This window comes from Babylonia areolata, chromosome 29, assembly GCF_041734735.1.
Source record: "Babylonia areolata isolate BAREFJ2019XMU chromosome 29, ASM4173473v1, whole genome shotgun sequence".
In the NCBI taxonomy this organism is placed as follows: domain Eukaryota; kingdom Metazoa; phylum Mollusca; class Gastropoda; order Neogastropoda; family Buccinidae; genus Babylonia; species Babylonia areolata.
The window spans coordinates 41,499,148-41,519,716 of NC_134904.1; the positions used below are offsets into that span (position 1 = coordinate 41,499,148).

The following is a 20,569-nucleotide window of genomic DNA, read 5'->3' on the forward strand; positions in this document are numbered from 1 at the left end:
AAAAATAAATAAATAATAATAATATAATTAAATAAATAAACAAATAGTTTCAGTTTCAGTTTCAGTAGCTCAAGGAGGCGTCATTGCGTTCGGACAAATCCATATACGCTACACCACATCTGCCAAGCAGATGCCTGACCAGCAGCGTAACCCAACGCGCTTAGTCAGGCCTTGAGAAAAAAAAATATATATATATATATATATATATATATATATATATATATATATATAAGCGTACATACATAAATAAATAAATAATAATTATGACAAAAAAAAAAGAAAAAAAAAGATAGTAGTAATGAAAATAATGATAAAATAACGATAATAATAAATAGATACTTAAATAAATAAGACAACAATGATGATTAATAAGCAAATAAATATAAAACATGAAGACACACATTCACACACACACCCACACATGCATAACAGATATGCCCCAAAAACGCAGTTTCATAGATATGAAAGCACAGTCAAATACATATAAACGTACATGAGCTCCAACACACACACACACACACACACACACACACACACACACACACACACACACACCACAAATTTCCCTGTACCTTCTCTACCCCCTCCTCCACACACTCGGAGTTTCTAGTCTATGTATCGCAGCTTCCACGGCACACACACACACACACACACACACACACACGCGCGCGCGCGCGCGCGCGCGCGCACACGCACACACACACGCACACTCACACACACAGATGAACACTTATTTGTACAAGCACACACACACACGCCCATATCTCCCACCCCCAACCCTACACACATATATACAAAGATATATATATATATAATAAATAAACAAATAAATAAATAATAATATTAATAATGAAAATAAAATAAAATAAATAGATAAATAAATAAATAAAATAAAATAAAATAAAATAAAAAGTAGCAAGGCTGTCATACATCACATAATTATTATCTCGGCGTCAGCTACTGTGAAGTGGAAAAGTTTCAGTTTCACTTTCTCAAGGAGGCGTCACTGCGTTCGGACAAATCCATACACGCTACACCACATCTGTTGAGCAAATGCCTGACCAGCAGCATAACCCAACGCGCTTAGTCAGGCCTTGAGTGCATGCTTACATATATTTGTGTACCTATGAAAGTGGATTTCATTTTACGTAATTTCGCCAGAGGACAACACTCTCGTTGCCATGGGTTCTTTTTCAGTGGGCCAAGTGCGTGCTGCACACGGGACCTCGGTTTATCGTCTCATCCGAAAGACTAGACGCTCAGTTTGATTTTCCAGTCAAACTTAGGAGAAAGGGCGAGAGCGGGATTCGAACCCACACCCTCACGGACTCTCTGTATTGGCAGCTGAGCGTCTTAACCATTCTGCCACCTTCCTCCTTAGTGGAAAAACAAAGTGGAAGAGGAAATAAGAAAGATTACTTCTGGTCAATTTTTCCCAGTGCTTCCGGTGAATGCTTCCCCTTACCTGTGTCATTTCAATATCCAAGATGGAAGCCGAGAGGTTGAAGTGGGTCCCAGACTCTCTATACAATTCAGCTGTGGCCGTTATTGTTGCTTCACAAAGGACATATAGTCGTTACAAAAAAGATATAAACACATTACCCGAGGATGTACAGTTTGATTTATATCATGGGGTAAGTTTCTAAATGTGCACCGCTGGGAAATTTGATAAGATCATCTTCGTCGATTTCAGATGTGTTTGTTGTGTACTTCAATTATTTTATTTCAGCTACGTTTGACATGCTTTTTTCTTTGATTATTAGCACCTGGTGCCAGCAAATTAGATTTTAAAGAAGGAATCATTGAATATAAGTAAAAGTAGCAAATTTGCATTGCGAACTATATAAAAATGATAATGAAAATCTTAGGTATTTTCGACAACAAAACTGTTACTCATCATTACCTCATGTCATAGTTTTGGGCATCGATTATAGGAATCACCCGATACATAGAGTTGCATATAAAGTGTCTTTAACAAATGGTGGCTCTTTTCATTCCAAATATTGGACAAAAAGAATGGTTTTGCTGGACAACTGCAAAAAGCCACGCAAGTTCTTACACGTGTCGTGAAAAACTTAAAAGAAAAGTTCTGAAAATGATCAGAAAAGAAATCTGTTTGTCAGATAAGTTCTGCGATGTCCAGTGCAAGCAGTTCTGTGGTATGCAACAGGAGCAAACAAGGATTTATAAACAAAAATATCTGCCACAAAACCAGTCTCAGCCACAATACCAGACAAAAATGTCTGCCACAAAGCCAGTCTCAACCGCAATACCTTATCCAAGCACAGACCTGTCTGAAACTAGTGAAAGGCAAATTCTGCCACCATCAGGACATGAGTTGCCACACCATCCCCACTTCTGAGGAGCTGATGGACTGTGGATTAATATGGAATTTTGTGAAAATTAATAAAATCTATAATCTTTATCACATTTTTATTAAGTTTGTGATCTTATTAATATAGAGAACAGAATTTACAGACTCGTTTGTGGATTGTTAGTTGTTGCTAGATAACCTTGAAGTTGGCACCATAATGGAAGTAATACATTTTACAGTCACATTCAAATGATTGGAAAAAATATGTACAGCATTATGATTGCAACAGTTTTGAATTTAATGATTTTTAATTTTTCTTCATAACAACTAAACTAGATTTATCAACCAAAGAAAGCCATCTTCTGTGAACACTGTATATTATCTAAATATAACCAAGATTCTCAGCCATGAAACAAATCCACTTTGCCAAAACAAGAAAAGGTAAACTTTGTGGCTGTCATGGAATGATTCATTGACATACAGTGATACATGTTTGATTTATTGTTTGACAGTTTGTGTGTATCCCAAGTTATAGTGGAAGTGATTGTAGTGGTAGTGCTACAAGTAGTAATACTAATAATAGTACCAAACGAACTCAGATGTGAACATTAAATTACCTCAGTTCTTTTTTTGTGTGTGTTTGTGTGTGCCTTTTTAACTACTGTTCTTTGAACTTTCGGAGAGTCCGTTGTCATTATACTATAAAGATTATTACAATAATTTAATCCTTTCAGCCATTTAAGGTTTTCTGCCTGTGCAACCCCTCCCAGCCTGGCATGTTTTGGCCCAGCTGCATCAACGGGGACGGATGCTTCACTTCAGGAAAAAAATTATAGCAGCCGCTCAACCAATAGCTACCAAACTTCACATTATGAATGAAATGTAATTTTCTCAAGACAAAGGATGTAATAGTATACTTGTAACTTTAAATTAAAAACAGAAATAGTAAAATGTTAGCTTCTGTTGATGTTGAAGGTTGTGGGCTATCTACTTGGTTGTCAACACTGGTTGCTAATTTCATTTCTTTCACTTTCCCATGAATTATCGAAAGAATTACTAGACAAATCATCATTATCTGGGTTGAATTCGCTGCAAGTGTCCATCATAATTTCATTGAGCTATAAACTGCACAGTAAGCCTTTGACATTTTACCATATCGATGCAGAAAACCGGATAAAAAACACACTATTCATTCGTGTTTTTTTTAATGAAACTTCATGTGCCAGTGAGGAAGGAAGTCACGTTGGGAGTTATTGCCTTTACATGGCAGTTTAATGCATACTAATGAGCTGACAAACCGGTTTAAATAAACGGTTTTCTTCGCCCGTCAGGCAGGCTCAGGCGGAGAACGGCGATTGGTGGTGCACACTGCTCAGGCAGGCGCAGGGTTGAATGAGTTAAAGAATGTTTGTTCACTTTGGCCGCAAGAGGGGTGGGAAATGATCTCCGATGCCAAGAATGTGGCATCTAGCGTGTTGCTCAGTCTGTTGTATTTGGAAAAGACGACAGACACTCTGTTCTGTTTTGAAGAAATTTGTGCAACGTTGGTTTGAAAATGATGCCGATATTCATTTGATTTGCAAAGCATCGTGCTCTACCAGTGGCAGCCTCTTTGCATGTGTGTGTCTGTGTGCATGCGTGATGGTGTAAGTGTACAGATGTGTCAGGAGAGCTCTGTGCACGTGCGTGCGTGTGTGTGTGTGTGTAGAGGATGAGGTATATGTGTGTGTGTGTGTGTGTGTGCATGTCTACAGTATGGGAGCAACAGAATATTGGAATGTGCGGCTGTGCATGTATATATTTATATATATGTGTGTGGGGTTGGGATTGGGGGATATGGGCGTATGTGTGTGTGCTTGAACAAGTAAGTGTGTGTGTGCATGTGCGTGTGTGTGTGCCATGGAAGCTGCGATACGTAGCCTAGAAATGAGTGGGGGGGGGGTGGGGGGCCAGGTAATGTGTGTGTGTGTTGGGGCTCATGTACGTTTATGTGTATTTGATTGTGCTTTCATATCTGTGAAACTGCATGTTTGTTGCATATCTGTTATGCGTGTGTGTGTGTGGATGTGTGTCTGCATGTTTTACATTTATTTGCTTATTCCTCGTCATTGTTGTCTTTTATTTGTTGTTGTGTTTTTTTGTTGTCGGTTTTTTTTGTTTGTTTGTTTGTTTGTTTGCTTGTTTGGTTGTTTTTTTTGGGTGGGGGAGGGGGGGGGTCTTTGTGCGCTTAGAGTTGACTTCATCAAGATTTTGTGCCTTATAAATATTAGTAGTACTAGTAGTAGTAGTAGTATTTTTATGTATTTATCTTTCTTTTCTCAAGGCCTGACTAAGCGTGTTGGGTTACGCTGCTGGTCAGGCATCTGCTTGGTAGGTGTGGTGTAGCGTATATGGATTTGACCGAACGCAGTGATGCCTCCTTGAGCTACTGATACTGATACTGTCCACTTTGAGTTTGAATATAATCTATTGGCTTCCTTGCTTTGAAATATGAAAAAAGAATTCATTTTCTTTTTTCTTTTCTTTTTTTCTTTTTTTTATGGTATTTTGTACATTAGAGATTGGTTTTTGATATTACAAAAATCCCAGACTTACACCATATAGTTATTTACTTATTTATATTAGCTTCTGAAAGTGAAACTGAAAGTTCTATACTTTCAGACTGTCCCTAATATCCATGTCTCTCTGTTTCTCATGAATGCAAACGACCATGCACTCACACACACACACACACACACACACACACACACACACACACACACACACACACACACACACATTCAGATCTTTATACATACCCAAACACTTCTCTGCACACATTTAAAGATTTCTTTAAATGATATAGATTTGAGCATGGTGGAAAAAATGCCATAATTTTATTTGTAATGAAATGGATTGTTAAGATCATAATAGACTTGAAACAGCAGAAGTGTTAGTATGCCTGCTTATGCCAAGGTGCAAACACTATGAAAAGTTGGCTCAGGCACACAATTTTTTTGTCAAGAGTGCCCAGTTGGCACTCAAAAATTGATAGAGGTGAAAGAAAATTAATTAAAAGACACACCAAGAAAGCAAGCTCGAATGCGGTTGATCGCAGTGTAAAGTGTCGTCTGCTGAGCTCACTTTGTGGAGCAGCATCTTTGCGTGTGCGTGATCGGATGTTAACGTTTATGGCGCATCAGTGACGAAGGATGTATCCGCTCTTCAATGTTAAAAGAAAGGCTCCCGAAACAGAGACGAAAGCTCAGGATGACAAAAAGAATAAACAGCAGGAGTACAAATCAAAGCGCCAGCAGGTGTACAATGATGCCTGGCAGAAAATCTTTCCATGGCACACCATTGAAATGAAGGAAGATTTTATTTTATTATGCTGGCGCCCAAAACTACAATTGGGCACTCAAATGTTTTGTTCCGAGTGCCTGACTAGCACTCAAAAAAGAGTTAAATTCGAACCGTGGATCTTTAACTGACTGTCTGTGGATATAAGTAGAATGAATGTGTATACATCATGTATACATATATGATTAAACGAATTATCACCCAGTGATAACATTTGATCTAAAGTTACCTTTTTTGTCTGTGGACACATGTAATTTCATTGCAGATGAAATTACCTCAGCTGTGTGTTTGAATGAACGAGTGCTTCATTCTTGGTTGTTGTGTGTGCAGCTCTTTACTCACAACAAGCAGAGCCAACTGTACATGGAGTTCAGCCAGCTGAAAGTATTTTCACGAATACTCCGTGTCAACAACAAAAGGTGAGATTTCCTCTCAGTGAAGTGCTCGCCAAGTGGTAATGTGTCTGCATAGGAAGGAAGAGAAACTTTGTGCGCAGGTTCAAACCATATTTTCCAGAATTTTCTCCTCTTCCACTTGCTTTCAGTGGTTGTCTGGATGCAAGTCATTCAGATGAGATGATAAACTGAGGTCCTATATCATATGTAGCATGTACTTTGAACACCTAAGTAACCATGCCATGTGTGTGCAGGGCCAAGATTCATGTCAAAGTGACTGTGCTTTGTGTGTGCAGGGCCATGATTCATGTCAAAGTGACTGTGCTTTGTGTGTGCAGGGCCAAGATTCATGTCAAAGTGACTGCGCTTTGTGTGTGCAGGGCCAAGATTCATGTCAAAGTGACTGCGCTTTGTGTGTGCAGGGCCATGATTCATGTCAAAGTGACTGTGCTTTGTGTGTGCAGGGCCAAGATTCATGTCAAAGTGACTGCGCTTTGTGTGTGCAGGGCCAAGATTCATGTCAAAGTGACTGTGCTTTGTGTGTGCAGGGCCATGATTCATGTCAAAGTGACTGTGCTTTGTGTGTGCAGGGCCAAGATTCATGTCAAAGTGACTGCTTTGTGTGTGCAGGGCCAAGATTCGTGTCAAAGTGACTGTGCTTTGTGTGTGCAGGGCCAAGATTCATGTCAAAGTGACTGCGCTTTGTGTGTGTGCAGGGCCAAGATTCATGTCAAAGTGACTGTGCTTTGTGTGTGCAGGGCCAAGATTCATGTCTAAGTGACTGTGCTTTGTGTGTGCAGGGCCAAGATTCATGTCAAAGTGACTTTGCCTTGTGTGTGTGCAGGGCCAAGATTCATGTCAAAGTGACTGTGCCATGTGTGTGTGCAGGGCCAAGATTCATGTCAAAGTGACTGTGCCTTGTGTGTGTGCAGGGCCAAGATTCATGTCAAAGTGACTGTGCCATGTGTGTGCAGGGCCAAGATTCATGTCAAAGTGACTGTGCCATGTGTGTGCAGGGCCAAGATTCATGTCAAAGTAACTGTGCCTTGTGTGTGCAGGGCCAAGATTCATGTCAAAGTGACTGTGCCATGTGTGTGTGTAGGGCCATGATTCATGTCAAAGTGACTGTGCCATGTGTGTGTGTAGGGCCATGATTCATGTCAAAGTGACTGTGCCATGTGTGTGTGCAGGGCCAAGCTTCACTATATGTTCCAGTACCTGATGGACCACAACAAAGAACTGATAGAGACTCTGACAGAGCAGTTCCAAGTTCAGATCCGGCAGTGTGCAGAGGGGGGTGAACAGGCAGACCTGGTCAAGTGTCTACACACAGGACACGCTCTAGGTCAGTGGGTAGTCGTCACAGTCACACTAACTTATCTCTACACAGGTCATGCTCAAGGTCAGTGGGCAGTCGTCACAATCACACTAACTTATCTCTACACAGGTCACGCTCTAGGTCAGTGGGTAGTCGTCACAGTCACACTAACTTATCTCTACACACAGGTCATGCTCTAGGTCAGTGGGTAGTCGTTACAATCACACTAACTTATCTCTACACAGGTCATGCTCTAGGTCAGTGGGCAGTCGTCACAATCACACTAACTTATCTCTACACAGGTCATGCTCTAGGTCAGTGGGTAGTCGTCACAGTCACACTAACTTATCTCTACACAGGTCATGCTCTAGGTCAGTGGGCAGTCGTCACAATCACACTAACTTATCTCTACACAGGTCATGCTCTAGGTCAGTGGGTAGTCATCACAGTCACACTAACTTATCTCTACACACAGGTCATGCTCTAGGTCAGTGGGTAGTCATCACAGTCACACTAACTTATCTCTACACACAGGTCATGCTCTAGGTCAGTGGGTAGTCATCACAGTCACACTAACTTATCTCTACACACAGGTCATGCTCTAGGTCAGTGGGTAGTCGTCACAATCACACTAACTTATCTCTTCACAGGTCATGCTCAGGGTCAGTGGGCAGTCGTCACAATCACACTAACTTATCTCAGTGCTGCTGTCAGTGATACATGCACATTCCAAGCAAAACAGTAAATTTCTGCTGCAAAACCACACAGAACAGATTCATAACAAAGGAAGCATGATAAAAATATCATCTTTCCACTTTTTCAAACACACACACACCCACCTTCCATGACCCCCCTCACACACACACACATGCAACTGCCCATATGCATGCACCCACACACAGCTTTTTGGGGATATAGTTTGCACAGTGCATAGAACAAAATATTGCAGTGACATCGGTATAATTTATAAAAACTGCCGGTCTTCGAAACACCCAATCCAGGTTAAGCAAATAAGGCACAGAAGCATCAGTTACAGGTATTATAATAATAATGATAATAATAATAATAATAATTCATAACTTTTCTATGGCCCGATATCCAGTACTAATGCTGCTCAAAGCGCCTTACATCATCGAGCCAGGTATGAACATAACATAAAACATCACACCAGCTCAATCCAATGTGTTCACAGAATGAATAAAAAAAAGCATGATCCACCAAACAATAAAAACATCAAGTAAATATTGCTGAGATTAAAAAGAAATACATTCCTTAAAAGCACACCTTTTTTAGACACACATACATGCGCGCACACACTCACACCCACACATACACACACATGCACGTGCGCACACGCCCAGACACATTAAATATATCAACTGTACTAAAACAGGATTACGTGAGTATAAATATCTCTAGCATAAGACTCCAACTTTGGTTGGTGATGTGTATGAACCCTGTATGGAATTTTGGTTGGTTGTGTGTGTGTGAACCCTGTATGGAAATTTAGTTGTTTATGTGTGTGTGAACCCTGTATGGAATTTTGGTTGGTTGTGTGTGTGTGAACCACTTACGGAATTTTAGTTGTTTGTAAGTGTGTGAACCCTGTATGGAATTTTGGTTGTGTGTATGTGAACCCTGTATGGAATTTTGGTGATGTGTGTGTGAACCCTGTATCAGTGTATGGAATGTTGTGTGGTCATGTGTGTGTGAACCCTGTATGGAATGTTGTGTGGTCATGTGTGTGTGAACCCTGTATGGAATGTTGTGTGCTTGTGCGTGTGTGAACCCTGTATGGAATGTTGTGTGGTCATGTGTGTGTGAACCCTGTATGGAATGTTGTGTGGTCGTATGTGTGTGAACCCTGTATGGAATGTTGTGTGCTTGTGTGTGTGTGAACCCTGTATGGAAGGTTGTGTGGTCGTATGTGTGTGAACCCTGTATGGAATGTTGTGTGCTTGTGCGTGTGTGAACCCTGTATGGAATGTTGTGTGGTCATGTGTGTGTGAACCCTGTATGGAATGTTGTGTGCTTGTGCGTGTGTGAACCCTGTATGGAATGTTGTGTGCTTGTGCGTGTGTGAACCCTGTATGGAATGTTGTGTGGTCATGTGTGTGTGAACCCTGTATGGAATGTTGTGTGGTCGTATGTGTGTGAACCCTGTATGGAATGTTGTGTGCTTGTGTGTGTGTGAACCCTGTATGGAAGGTTGTGTGGTCGTATGTGTGTGAACCCTGTATGGAATGTTGTGTGGTCATATGTGTGTGTGTGAACCCTGTATGGAATGTTGTGTGGTCATCTGTGTGTGAACCCTGTGTGGAATGTTGTGTGCTCGTGTGTGTGAACCCTGTATGGAATGTTGTGTGGTCATGTGTGTGTGAACCCTGTATGGAAGGTTGTGTGGTCATGTGTGAACCCTGTATGGAATGTTATGTGTGTGTGTGAACCCTGTATGGAATGTTGTGTGGTCATGTGTGTGTGTGTGAACCCTGTATGGAATGTTGTGTGCTTGTGTGTGTGTGAACCCTGTATGGAATGTTGTGTGGTCATGTGTGTGTGAACCCTGTATGGAATGTTGTTTTTTTGTGTGTGTGTGAACCCTGTATGGAATGTTGTGTGCTCGTGTGTGTGAACCCTGTATGGAATGTTGTGTGGTCATGTGTGTGTGAACCCTGTATGGAATGTTGTGTGCTTGCGTGTGTGTGAACCCTGTATAGAATATTGTGTGCTCGTGTGTGTGAACCCTGTATGGAATGTTGTGTGGTCATGTGTGTGTGAACCCTGTATGGAATGTTGTGTAGTCATGTGTGTGTGTGAACCCTGTATGGAATGTTGTGTGGTCATGTGTGTGTGAACCCTGTATGGAATGTTGTGTGGTCGTGTGTGTGTGAACCCTGTATGGAATGTTCTGTGGTCATGTGTGTGTGAACCCTGTAAGGAATGTTGTGTGGTCATGTGTGTGTGAACCCTGTAAGGAATGTTGTGTGGTCATGTGTGTGTGTGAACCCTGTATGGAATGTTGTCATGTGTGTGTGTGAACCCTGTATGGAATGTTGTGTAGTCATGTGTGTGTGAACCCTGTATGGAATGTTGTGTGGTCATGTGTGTGTGTGAACCCTGTATGGAATGTTGTGTGGTCATGTGTGTGTGTGTGAACCCTGTATGGAATGTTGTGTGGTCATGTGTGTGTGTGTGAACCCTGTATGGAATTTTGTGTGGTCATGTGTGTGTGTGTGTGTGAACCCTGTATGGAATGTTGTGTGGTCATATGTGTGTGTGTGAACCCTGTATGGAATGTTGTGTGGTCATGTGTGTGTGTGAACCCTGTATGGAATGTTGTGTGGTCATGTCTGAATCTTGTGTTCGCAGGAAGCTTTTTCTCGGAGGCAGGGTGGTTCCAGAACAGTGAGATGGTGTACAGTGAGTGCCTGGCTGCTGTTGAGAAGGACAGCTCAGAGGCCAGTCTCTTCAGAGCCCTGGAGTACTGTGTCAGGTGAGACAGGAGTGGGCCATATTTCCTAGGGCGCAGTTTCATAATAAATTTTTAACCTGCCCACTCACTGACTGCCGCCTGAAAACTAAATTAAGGTGCCCTGGCAGAATTGGTCAAGCGCTGGATTTCTGAGCCTGTGGTAAGCAGTGAGCAGGGTTTGAGGCCCTGTTTTGGCATGATGTGTTCCTGGGAAATGCACTGTGCTCCAGTTTACCTCACTTCACCCAGGTGTAATGGGTACCAGACTTTACTCCTAAAATCCGTCAGCTAAAAGGGCTTTTTACTTTTGTAGGGGACCCAGTGATATGAATTCACTGCTCTGTGGTCGTAAAAGGCTTGGGCACCTGTACTTACGCGCCTAAAGATCAGGTGGTTTGTTGTTGCTGTGGACAGTCGGGCAGACACGCCGACCATTCCTGAAGAGCCGTATTTTTTACAGGAAAAAATGTCAGAATCAGAGACCATTTTGGATGTTGTGCCTTATGGCCACAGATTGGAAACTGTCAAAATCAAAGGCTATTTTGGATGTTATGGCCACGGATTGCATTTACCAAACCAACAAAACTAAATAAAGGGCACTTTTTTTCACAGGGGGACAAACTTGACAGTTGATTGGCAGCTCTTCCACAGCCATTTACGGCATGGCATGCAGCTCAATGAATTTAACTGGATGGAAGATTGTTTAGATATATAGATGGATAGAGATAGATTTTGATAGATAGATAGAAGTTTGTTTATGTATATCTTGCAGTTTCACACATGGAAAGTTGTTTTTATCATGCTATCTTGACAGTGAGACATGGGTATCCATTTACACCATGAAGTTCATGTTATGTACTGTTTTGGTCATGCTTTTTGGCAGTCAGATATGGTAATCGAAAGGGTCATGCTGTCAACTGTTTTTGTCATACTGTTTGGCAGTCAGATATGATAATCAAAGAGTCATGTTATGTACTGTTTTTGTCATACTGTTTGGCAGTCAGGTATGATAATCAGAGAGTCATGTTATTTACTGTTTTTGTCATACTGTTTGGCAGTCAGATATGATAATCAGAGAGTCATGTTATGTACTGTTTTTGTCATACTGTTTGGCAGTCAGATATGATAATCAGAGTCATGTTATGTACTGTTTTTGTCATACTGTTTGGCAGTCAGATATGATAATCAGAGAGTCATGTTATGTACTGTTTTTGTCATACTGTTTGGCAGTCAGATGTGATAATCAGAGTCATGTTATGTACTGTTTTTGTCATACTGTTTGGCAGTCAGATATGATAATCAAAGAGTCATGTTATGTACTGTTTTTGTCATACTGTTTGGCAGTCAGATATGGTAATCGAAAGGGTCATGCTGTCGACTGTTTTTGTCATACTGTTTGGCAGTCAGATATGATAATCAAAGAGTCATGTTATGTACTGTTTTTGTCATACTGTTTGGCAGTCAGGTATGATAATCAGAGAGTCATGTTATGTACTGTTTTTGTCATACTGTTTGGCAGTCAGATATGATAATCAGAGAGTCATGTTATGTACTGTTTTTGTCATACTGTTTGGCAGTCAGATATGATAATCAGAGTCATGTTATGTACTGTTTTTGTCATACTGTTTGGCAGTCAGATATGATAATCAGAGAGTCATGTTATGTACTGTTTTTGTCATACTGTTTGGCAGTCAGATATGATAATCAGAGTCATGTTATGTACTGTTTTTGTCATACTGTTTGGCAGTCAGATATGATAATCAAAGAGTCATGTTATGTACTGTTTTTGTCATACTGTTTGGCAGTCAGATATGATAATCAAAGAGTCATGTTATGTACTGTTTTTGTCATACTGTTTGGCAGTCAGGTATGATAATCAGAGAGTCATGTTATGTACTGTTTTTGTCATACTGTTTGGCAGTCAGATATGATAATCAGAGAGTCATGTTATGTACTGTTTTTGTCATACTGTTTGGCAGTCAGATATGATAATCAGAGAGTCATGTTATGTACTGTTTTTGTCATACTGTTTGGCAGTCAGATATGATAATCAGAGTCATGTTATGTACTGTTTTTGTCATACTGTTTGGCAGTCAGATATGGTAATCAGAGTCATGTTATGTACTGTTTTTGTCATACTGTTTGGCAGTCAGATATGATAATCAGAGTCATGTTATGTACTGTTTTTGTCATACTGTTTGGCAGTCAGATATGATAATCAGAGTCATGTTATGTACTGTTTTTGTCATACTGTTTGGCAGTCAGATATGATAATCAGAGTCATGTTATTTACTGTTTTTGTCATACTGTTTGGCAGTCAGATATGGTAATGAGAGTCATGTTATGTACTGTTTTTGTCATACTGTTTGGCAGTCAGATATGGTAATCAGAGTCATGTTATGTACTGTTTTTGTCATACTGTTTGGCGGTCAGACATGGTAATCCAGAGGGTTATGTTGTTGACCTGTGTGTGGGCAGGTTGTTCCACGTACAGAACGCGAACTGCCGGTACAAGTGGGCCACCAAGACCTGTGAAAAAGCCTTTGGCGTGGTGAAGCGCCTGTCAGAGCAAGGCTTCACTGTCAACTGTGCCATCCTGTACGCCGAGCAGTGCGCTCTGCTCTTTGCTCAGAGCCTCTATGATGACGTCAGTATCTTCTTCTTTCCGGGGGTCCTTGCTAGCTGTCTATAACAGTCTACACATGTCTACATTTCTTCTTTCTGGGGTCCTTGCTAGCTGTCTATAACAGTCTACACATGTCTACATTTCTTCTTTCCGGGGGTCCTTGCTAGCTGTCTATAACAGTCTACACATGTCTGCATTTCTTCTTTCCGGGGTCCTTGCTAGCTGTCTATAACAGTCTACACATGTCTACATTTCTTCTTTCCGGGGTCCTTGCTAGCTGTCTATAACAGTCTACACATGTCTACATTTCTTCTTTCCGGGGTCCATGCTAGCTGTCTATAGCAGTCTACTTACATCTACAATTTAGGCGTAGTAACAAATTTACACCCTGAAGTACATGACAGCAACTGCCCCCATAAGCCCCCAAATCTATGATGTCAGAGGGTTTTTTTCCAAGTATCTATCACTCGACAATGCCAGTTTTGTTAATTTCCTTGATACTTTTTGTAGATATGCAGATGGTTCATTTCTCTCTCTCTCTCTCTCTCTCTCTCTCTCTCTCTCCCTCTCTCTCCTCTCTCTCTCTCCTCTCTGTCTCTCTCCCTCACAGACACACACATGCATGCACACATGGACGCACGCAGTGTGATGCACACAACCCTTCAGCCCTTTAGATTCTTTCTTTTCTGACAACCACACAACAATGATACAGTTATGCATGGTGTTCTGAGTTTTTGCAGTTCCGTTATATATGTGTATGATTATCATTGTTTATGTCTGCTGGCATTCAACTGTTCATGTAAATATATATATGTGTGTATGATTATCATTGTTTATGTCTGCTGGCATTCAACTGTTCATGTAAATATATGTGTGTATAATTATCATTGTTTATGTCTGCAGGCATTCAAGGCATGCTTTGACGCCCTACGAGAACTCAACAGTTCTGTCAGTGTCAGGGTAAGCAAACTAGATGAGATGAGATTTTTCTGTAAATTTACGGAAATCTCTAAATATGAGAACCCCAGGGGTTGATCCTGAGATGTGTCAGTTCGTTGAGAAAATTGAGTATATTTTTTGGTGAGAAATTCATTTTCAGTTGATTGGACTCCTGCATTGATCTGTATTCCCAGACTGTTTGGATTCTTACTTGATTCAAAATGCAGGGAACTATATGCTTGAGAGAATGTGTTTGAAAATGTCACTCAGCACCACACTTTTCTTCACACTGCATGCCTGGATCTGAATCTGAATTAGATACACTCAGAAACGGAGAAGCTCTTCAGTCCTTGTTCTCTGTTATTGTCCATGTAGTGAAGAGGCTTTGAGAAGAGAGTGACTTGTCAGAAGGCGGAATATGGGCACTTTTTTTCTGGCCATGGCGGTTGATTGAAGTTCACAGATGTCAAAATGCTAGTCATGACAGAAGGCTATCTATCCATGACATGCACGCAGGCACCAAAAACTTTTGAAGCATTTGACATGAGTGCTACATAAACTACTTCAGTCAATGACACAGCAAAACACTTCATGACTGCAGATAGCATAAATTGTTTAGATCTGGGATCTGTCGCCGGTGCATCAAAGATTCATCAGCATTGATAATATTAATCTGGATCATCTTCTATTACTGTTGCCAGCAGTAGATAGAATGTAGGTTCATGTTTATTTCTCTGGTCATTGGACAGACTGTTTTCATGGATCAGATGCCTTTAAATAATACATTTGTGTGTTTGTTTCCACAGACGGTGGTAGACGTGCTGAGACAGTGTGCTAAGGTAAGTGTTAGTATACTCCTTTTTTTTCCTTTTTTTTCTCTTCTAATTGAAAAAAAAAGAAGAAATGATGATTTTTTTTTTCACTTTTATGTTTTATGTTTGAATTCATTTTCAGTTGAACAAATGGATGGCTCCCTTCATAATGTTTTTTTTTTTTTTTTAAGCCTTTATTTTTGAGGACTTAATTTCATTGATGTATATAAGGCTTGTTGATTCAGGTAAATCTTACAGTTTTCAGTTCCACAACAACAACACCAGGGCACAGCAACAAATGTAGATACAATCCTCATCTGCTTTTGTGGGATGATGGTGAATTGGTTTTGCAGGATTTTTTTTGTAAGTGTTAATCACTGCTAGGCAATCCCCCCATTCCCCTTTTGTGTGTCTGTCTCTGTGTGCAGAGAATCATGATGTTCTCTGTGTTATTGGGTGTGTGTGTGTGTGTCTGTCTCTGTGTGCAGAGAATCATGATGTTCTCTGTGTTATTGGGTGTGTGTGTGTGTGTCTGTCTCTGTGTCCAGAGAATCATGATGTTCTCTGTGTTATTGGGTGTGTGTGTGTGTGTCTGTGTGTGTGACAGAAAATCATGATGATGTCTGTGTGACAGAGAATCATGATGTTTGTGTGTGTGTGTGTATGTGTGACAGAGAATCATGATGTTTGTGTGTGTGTGACAGAGAATCATGATGTGTGTGTGTGTATGTGTGACAGAGAATCATGTGTGTGTGTGTGTGTGTGACAGAAAATCATGATGTTGTATGTGTGTGTGTGTGACAGAGAATCATGATGCTGTGTGTGTATGTGAGAGAATCATGATGTATGTGTGACAGAGAATCATGATGCTGTGTGTGTATGTGAGAGAATCATGATGTATGTGTGACAGAGAATCATAATGCTGTGTGTGTACGTGAGAGAATCATGATGTATGTGTGAGAGAGAATCATGATGCTGTGTGTGTACATGAGAGAATCATGATGTATGTGTGACAGAGAATCATGATGCTGTGTGTGTATGTGAGAGAATCATGATGTATGTGTGACAGAGAATCATGATGCTGTGTGTGTATGTGAGAGAATCATGATGTATGTGTGACAGAGAATCATGATGCTGTGTGTGTATGTGAGAGAATCATGATGTATGTGTGACAGAGAATCATGATGCTGTGTGTGTACATGAGAGAATCATGATGTATGTGTGACAGAGAATCATGATGCTGTGTGTGTATGTGAGAGAATCATGATGTATGTGTGACAGAGAATCATGATGCTGTGTGTGTATGTGAGAGAATCATGATGTATGTGTGACAGAGAATCATGATGCTGTGTGTGTATGTGAGAGAATCATGATGTATGTGTGACAGAGAATCATGATGCTGTGTGTGTATGTGAGAGAATCATGATGTATGTGTGACAGAGAATCATAATGCTGTGTGTGTATGTGAGAGAATCATGATGTATGTGTGACAGAGAATGATGATGTATGTTTGTGAGTGACAGACAATCATGATGCTGTGTTTTTTTGTGTGTGTGTGTGTGTGACAGAGAATCATGGTGTATGTGTGTGTGACAGAGAATCGTGATGTATGTGTGTGTGACAGAGAATCGTGATGTATGTGTGTGTGACAGAGAATCGTGTGTGTGACAGAGAATCATGGTGTATGTGTGTGTGACAGAGAATCGTGATGTATGTGTGTGTGACAGAGAATCGTGATGTATGTGTGTGTGACAGAGAATCGTGATGTATGTGTGTGTGTGTGTGTGTGTGACCAAGAATCATGATGTATGTGTGTGTGTGTGTCTGTTAGACAGGAATCCTGATGAAAATGTGTGTGTGTGTGTGTGACAGAGAATCATGATGTATGTGTGTGTGACAGAGAATCATGATGTATGTGTGTGTGTGAGACAGAGAATCATGATGTATGTGTGTGTGTGACCAAGAATCATGATGTTGTGTGTGTGTCTGTTAGACAGGAATCATGATGAAAATGTGTGTGTGTGTGACAGAGAATCATTATGATGTATCTGTGTGTGTGTGTGACAGAGAATCATTATGATGTGTCTGTGTGACAGAGAATCATGATGTTGTATACATGTGTGTGTGTGTGTGTCTGTGTGTCAGAGAATGATGATGATGTATACATTGTGTGTGTGTGACAGGCCTGTGTGGTGAAGAGAGAGTTCAAGAAAGCAGAAGTGCTGATCAAGCTTGCTGTCCATCAGGCCAGGTGAGTACCTTGACTTTGATCTGAACTTCAAATGAAATTTGTGTTCAGTCGTGACAGAAGTGGTCAGGCATTGGATTGCTGATATGGTGTTCACCAGTACATCGGGGTTCAAATCCCCATTTCAGCTTGGTGTTGTGTCCAGGAGAAAGGCACTTTACTCCAGTATTCCGCACTCCAGCCAGGTGGTAATGGACACCTGGCCATTTTGGGAAGGGTAAAACAGTGGAAGGAGAGGATTAAGCCCTGCTTTCCTATTTCAAGCCCTTTACACACTGGCCATGAAGTCACTGCCCCGCTGGCTGTACAAGGCTGTGTGTCCGTTAATGTTAACCCCAGTCAAGTGTAGGGGGGTCACAAGGAATATTGGGAGAGGATAATGTATTTCTGAAAGGTACAAATAGAAATTGAACATCATATACAAACACAAATACAGAAGAATTTCTGTATCAATGCATGTACATATACGTGCATGTGTGCACACGTGTATGTGCTCACACACACACATACGCACTTGCACATACTACTTTGCAGTCTCACTACTCTCTCTCTCTCTCATTCTTTCACTCACTCACTCTCTCACTTGGTTTCGTGTTTTTTTCTCTCTCGCTCACAAGAGAGGATGGAGTTCGCTTTGCTTTTTGTTGACCATTATTAGATGATCTTAGAAGTAGTAGAACACCCATCCCTCTGAAGTATTATTGCAGACAGAAGTAGAACTGTCATCCCTCTGAAGTATTATTGCAGACAGAAGTAGAACTGTCATCCCCGTGAAGTATTATTGCAGACAGAAGTAGAACTGTCATCCCTCTGAAGTATTATTGCAGACAGAAGTAGAACATTCATCCCTCTGAAGTATTATTGCAGACAGAAGTAGAATATTCATTCCTCTGAAGTATTATTGCAGACAGAAGTAGAACTGTCATCCCCGTGAAGTATTATTGCAGACAGAAGTAGAACTGTCATCCCTCTGAAGTATTATTGCAGACAGAAGTAGAACTGTCATCCCTCTGAAGTATTATTGCAGACAGAAGTAGAACAATCATCCTTCTGGTATTATTGCAGACAGAAGTAGAACAATCATCCTTCTGAAGTATTATTGCAGACAGAAGTAGAAGAATATTCATCCCTCTGAAGTATTATTGCAGACAGAAGTAGAACTGTCATCCCTCTGAAGTATTATTGCAGACAGAAGTAGAACTGTCATCCCCGTGAAGTATTATTGCAGACAGAAGTAGAACATTCATCCCTCTGAAGTATTATTGCAGACAGAAGTAGAAGAATATTCATCCCTCTGAAGTATTATTGCAGACAGAAGTAGAACTGTCATTCCTCTGAAGTATTATTGCAGACAGAAGTAGAACTGTCATCCCCGTGAAGTATTATTGCAGACAGAAGTAGAAGAATATTATTCCCTCTGAAGTAGTATTGCAGACAGAAGTATGTGAACATTTCATCCCTCTGAAGTATTTTTGCACAGAAGTACATGAACATTTATGCCTCTGAAGTATTATTGCAGTCAGAAGTAGAACATTCATCCTTCTGAAGTATTATTGCAGACAGAAGTAGAACATTCATCCTTCTGAAGTGCTATTGTAGACCAACTTTGTTTGGGCTGACCTTACTCTTTAGTTTGGCATTGAGCACATGACAGTGTGTGATGTGTGTTGCAGTGTGTGATGTGTGTAATGTGTGTTGTGTTGCAGTGTGCGAAGTGTGTTACAGTGTGTGATGCATGTTGCAGTGTGTGATGTGTGTTGTAGTGTGTGATGTGTGTTGCAGTGTGTGATGTGTGTTGCAGGGAGCAGTTTGACATTGAGCACATGGCAGTGTGTGATGCATGTTGCAGTGTGTGATGCATGTTGCAGTGTGTGATGCATGTTGCAGTGTGTGATGTGTGTTGCAGTGTGTGATGTGTGTTGCAGTGTGTGATGCATGTTGCAGTGTGTGATGTGTGTTGCAGTGTGTGATGCATGTTGCAGTGTGTGATGTGTGTTGCAGGGAGCAGTTTGGCATTGAGCACATGGCAGTGTGTGATCTGTGTTGCAGTGTGTGATGTGTGTTGCAGTGTGTGATGTGTGTTGCAGTGTGTGATGTGTGTTGCAGGGAGCAGTTTGGCATTGAGCACATGGCAGTGTGTGATGTGTGTTGCATTGTGTGATGCGTGTTGCAGTGTGTGATGTGTGTTGCAGGGAGCAGTTTGGCATTGAGCACATGGCAGTGTGTGATGTGTGTTGCATTGTGTGATGCGTGTTGCAGTGTGTGATGTGTGTTGCAGGGAGCAGTTTGGCATTGAGCACATGGCAGTGTGTGATGTGTGTTGCATTGTGTGATGTGTGTTGCAGGGAGCAGTTTGGCATTGAGCACATGACAGTGTGTGATGTGTGTTGCAGTGTGTGATGTGTGTTGCAGGGAGCATTGATGTGTGTTGCAGGGAGCAGTTTGTCATTGAGCACATGGCAGTGTGTGATGTGTGTTGCAGTGTGTGATGTGTGTTGCAGGGAGCAGTTTGGCATTGAGCACCCTAAGTATGCAGACGCTCTGCTGGACTATGGCTTCTTTCTGCTGAATGTGGACGCCATCAGTTCTGCTGTCACTGTGTATCAGGTCAGTCAGTGCTGTGATGATGGTGATGATAATGATAACGATACTTAAATAGGTCAGTCAGTGCCATGATGATGATACCGATAGATAGGTCAGTCAGTGCTGTGATGATGATGATGATGATGATGATACCGATACTTAAATAGGTCAGTCAGTGCTGTGATGTTGATGAAGATGATGATGATGATACCGATACTTTAATAGGTCAGTCAGTGCTGTGATGATGATGATGATGATACGGATACTTAAATAGGTCAGTCAGTGCTGTGATGATGATGATGATGATACCGATACTTAAATAGGTCTGTCAGTGCTGTGGTTTTTCAGCTGAATTCCAAAAAAAAACTTAAACAAATTTGGCTGACAAACCATCAGTACCAGGACTTTTGTTGTTGTTCATATTCTTAAGAGCATAGCTTGCTTCTTCTAAAGTAATGCTGCCTTCCAGTTTAGTTATTTCTTTGGGTAACAGTTTGGGGGTCTCAAATTGAAATATAATATC

The 20,569-nt window shown here is 41.0% G+C and overlaps 1 protein-coding gene across 1 annotated transcript in view; it reads left to right on the top strand.

Moving 5' to 3' along the window:
• The first annotated feature begins 1,487 nt into the window (after nucleotides 1-1,487).
• The window catches only part of LOC143275063 (amyloid protein-binding protein 2-like), a 31,740-nt gene continuing 12,658 nt past the window's right edge, over nucleotides 1,488-20,569 (top strand). The window contains exons 1-9 of the mRNA XM_076579126.1: nucleotides 1,488-1,634; nucleotides 5,984-6,072; nucleotides 7,239-7,393; nucleotides 10,736-10,859; nucleotides 13,317-13,485; nucleotides 14,368-14,424; nucleotides 15,210-15,242; nucleotides 17,399-17,466; nucleotides 19,965-20,070. Coding sequence (XP_076435241.1) covers nucleotides 1,488-1,634; nucleotides 5,984-6,072; nucleotides 7,239-7,393; nucleotides 10,736-10,859; nucleotides 13,317-13,485; nucleotides 14,368-14,424; nucleotides 15,210-15,242; nucleotides 17,399-17,466; nucleotides 19,965-20,070 — 948 coding nt within the window. The remainder of the gene's footprint in view (nucleotides 1,635-5,983; nucleotides 6,073-7,238; nucleotides 7,394-10,735; nucleotides 10,860-13,316; nucleotides 13,486-14,367; nucleotides 14,425-15,209; nucleotides 15,243-17,398; nucleotides 17,467-19,964; nucleotides 20,071-20,569) is intronic.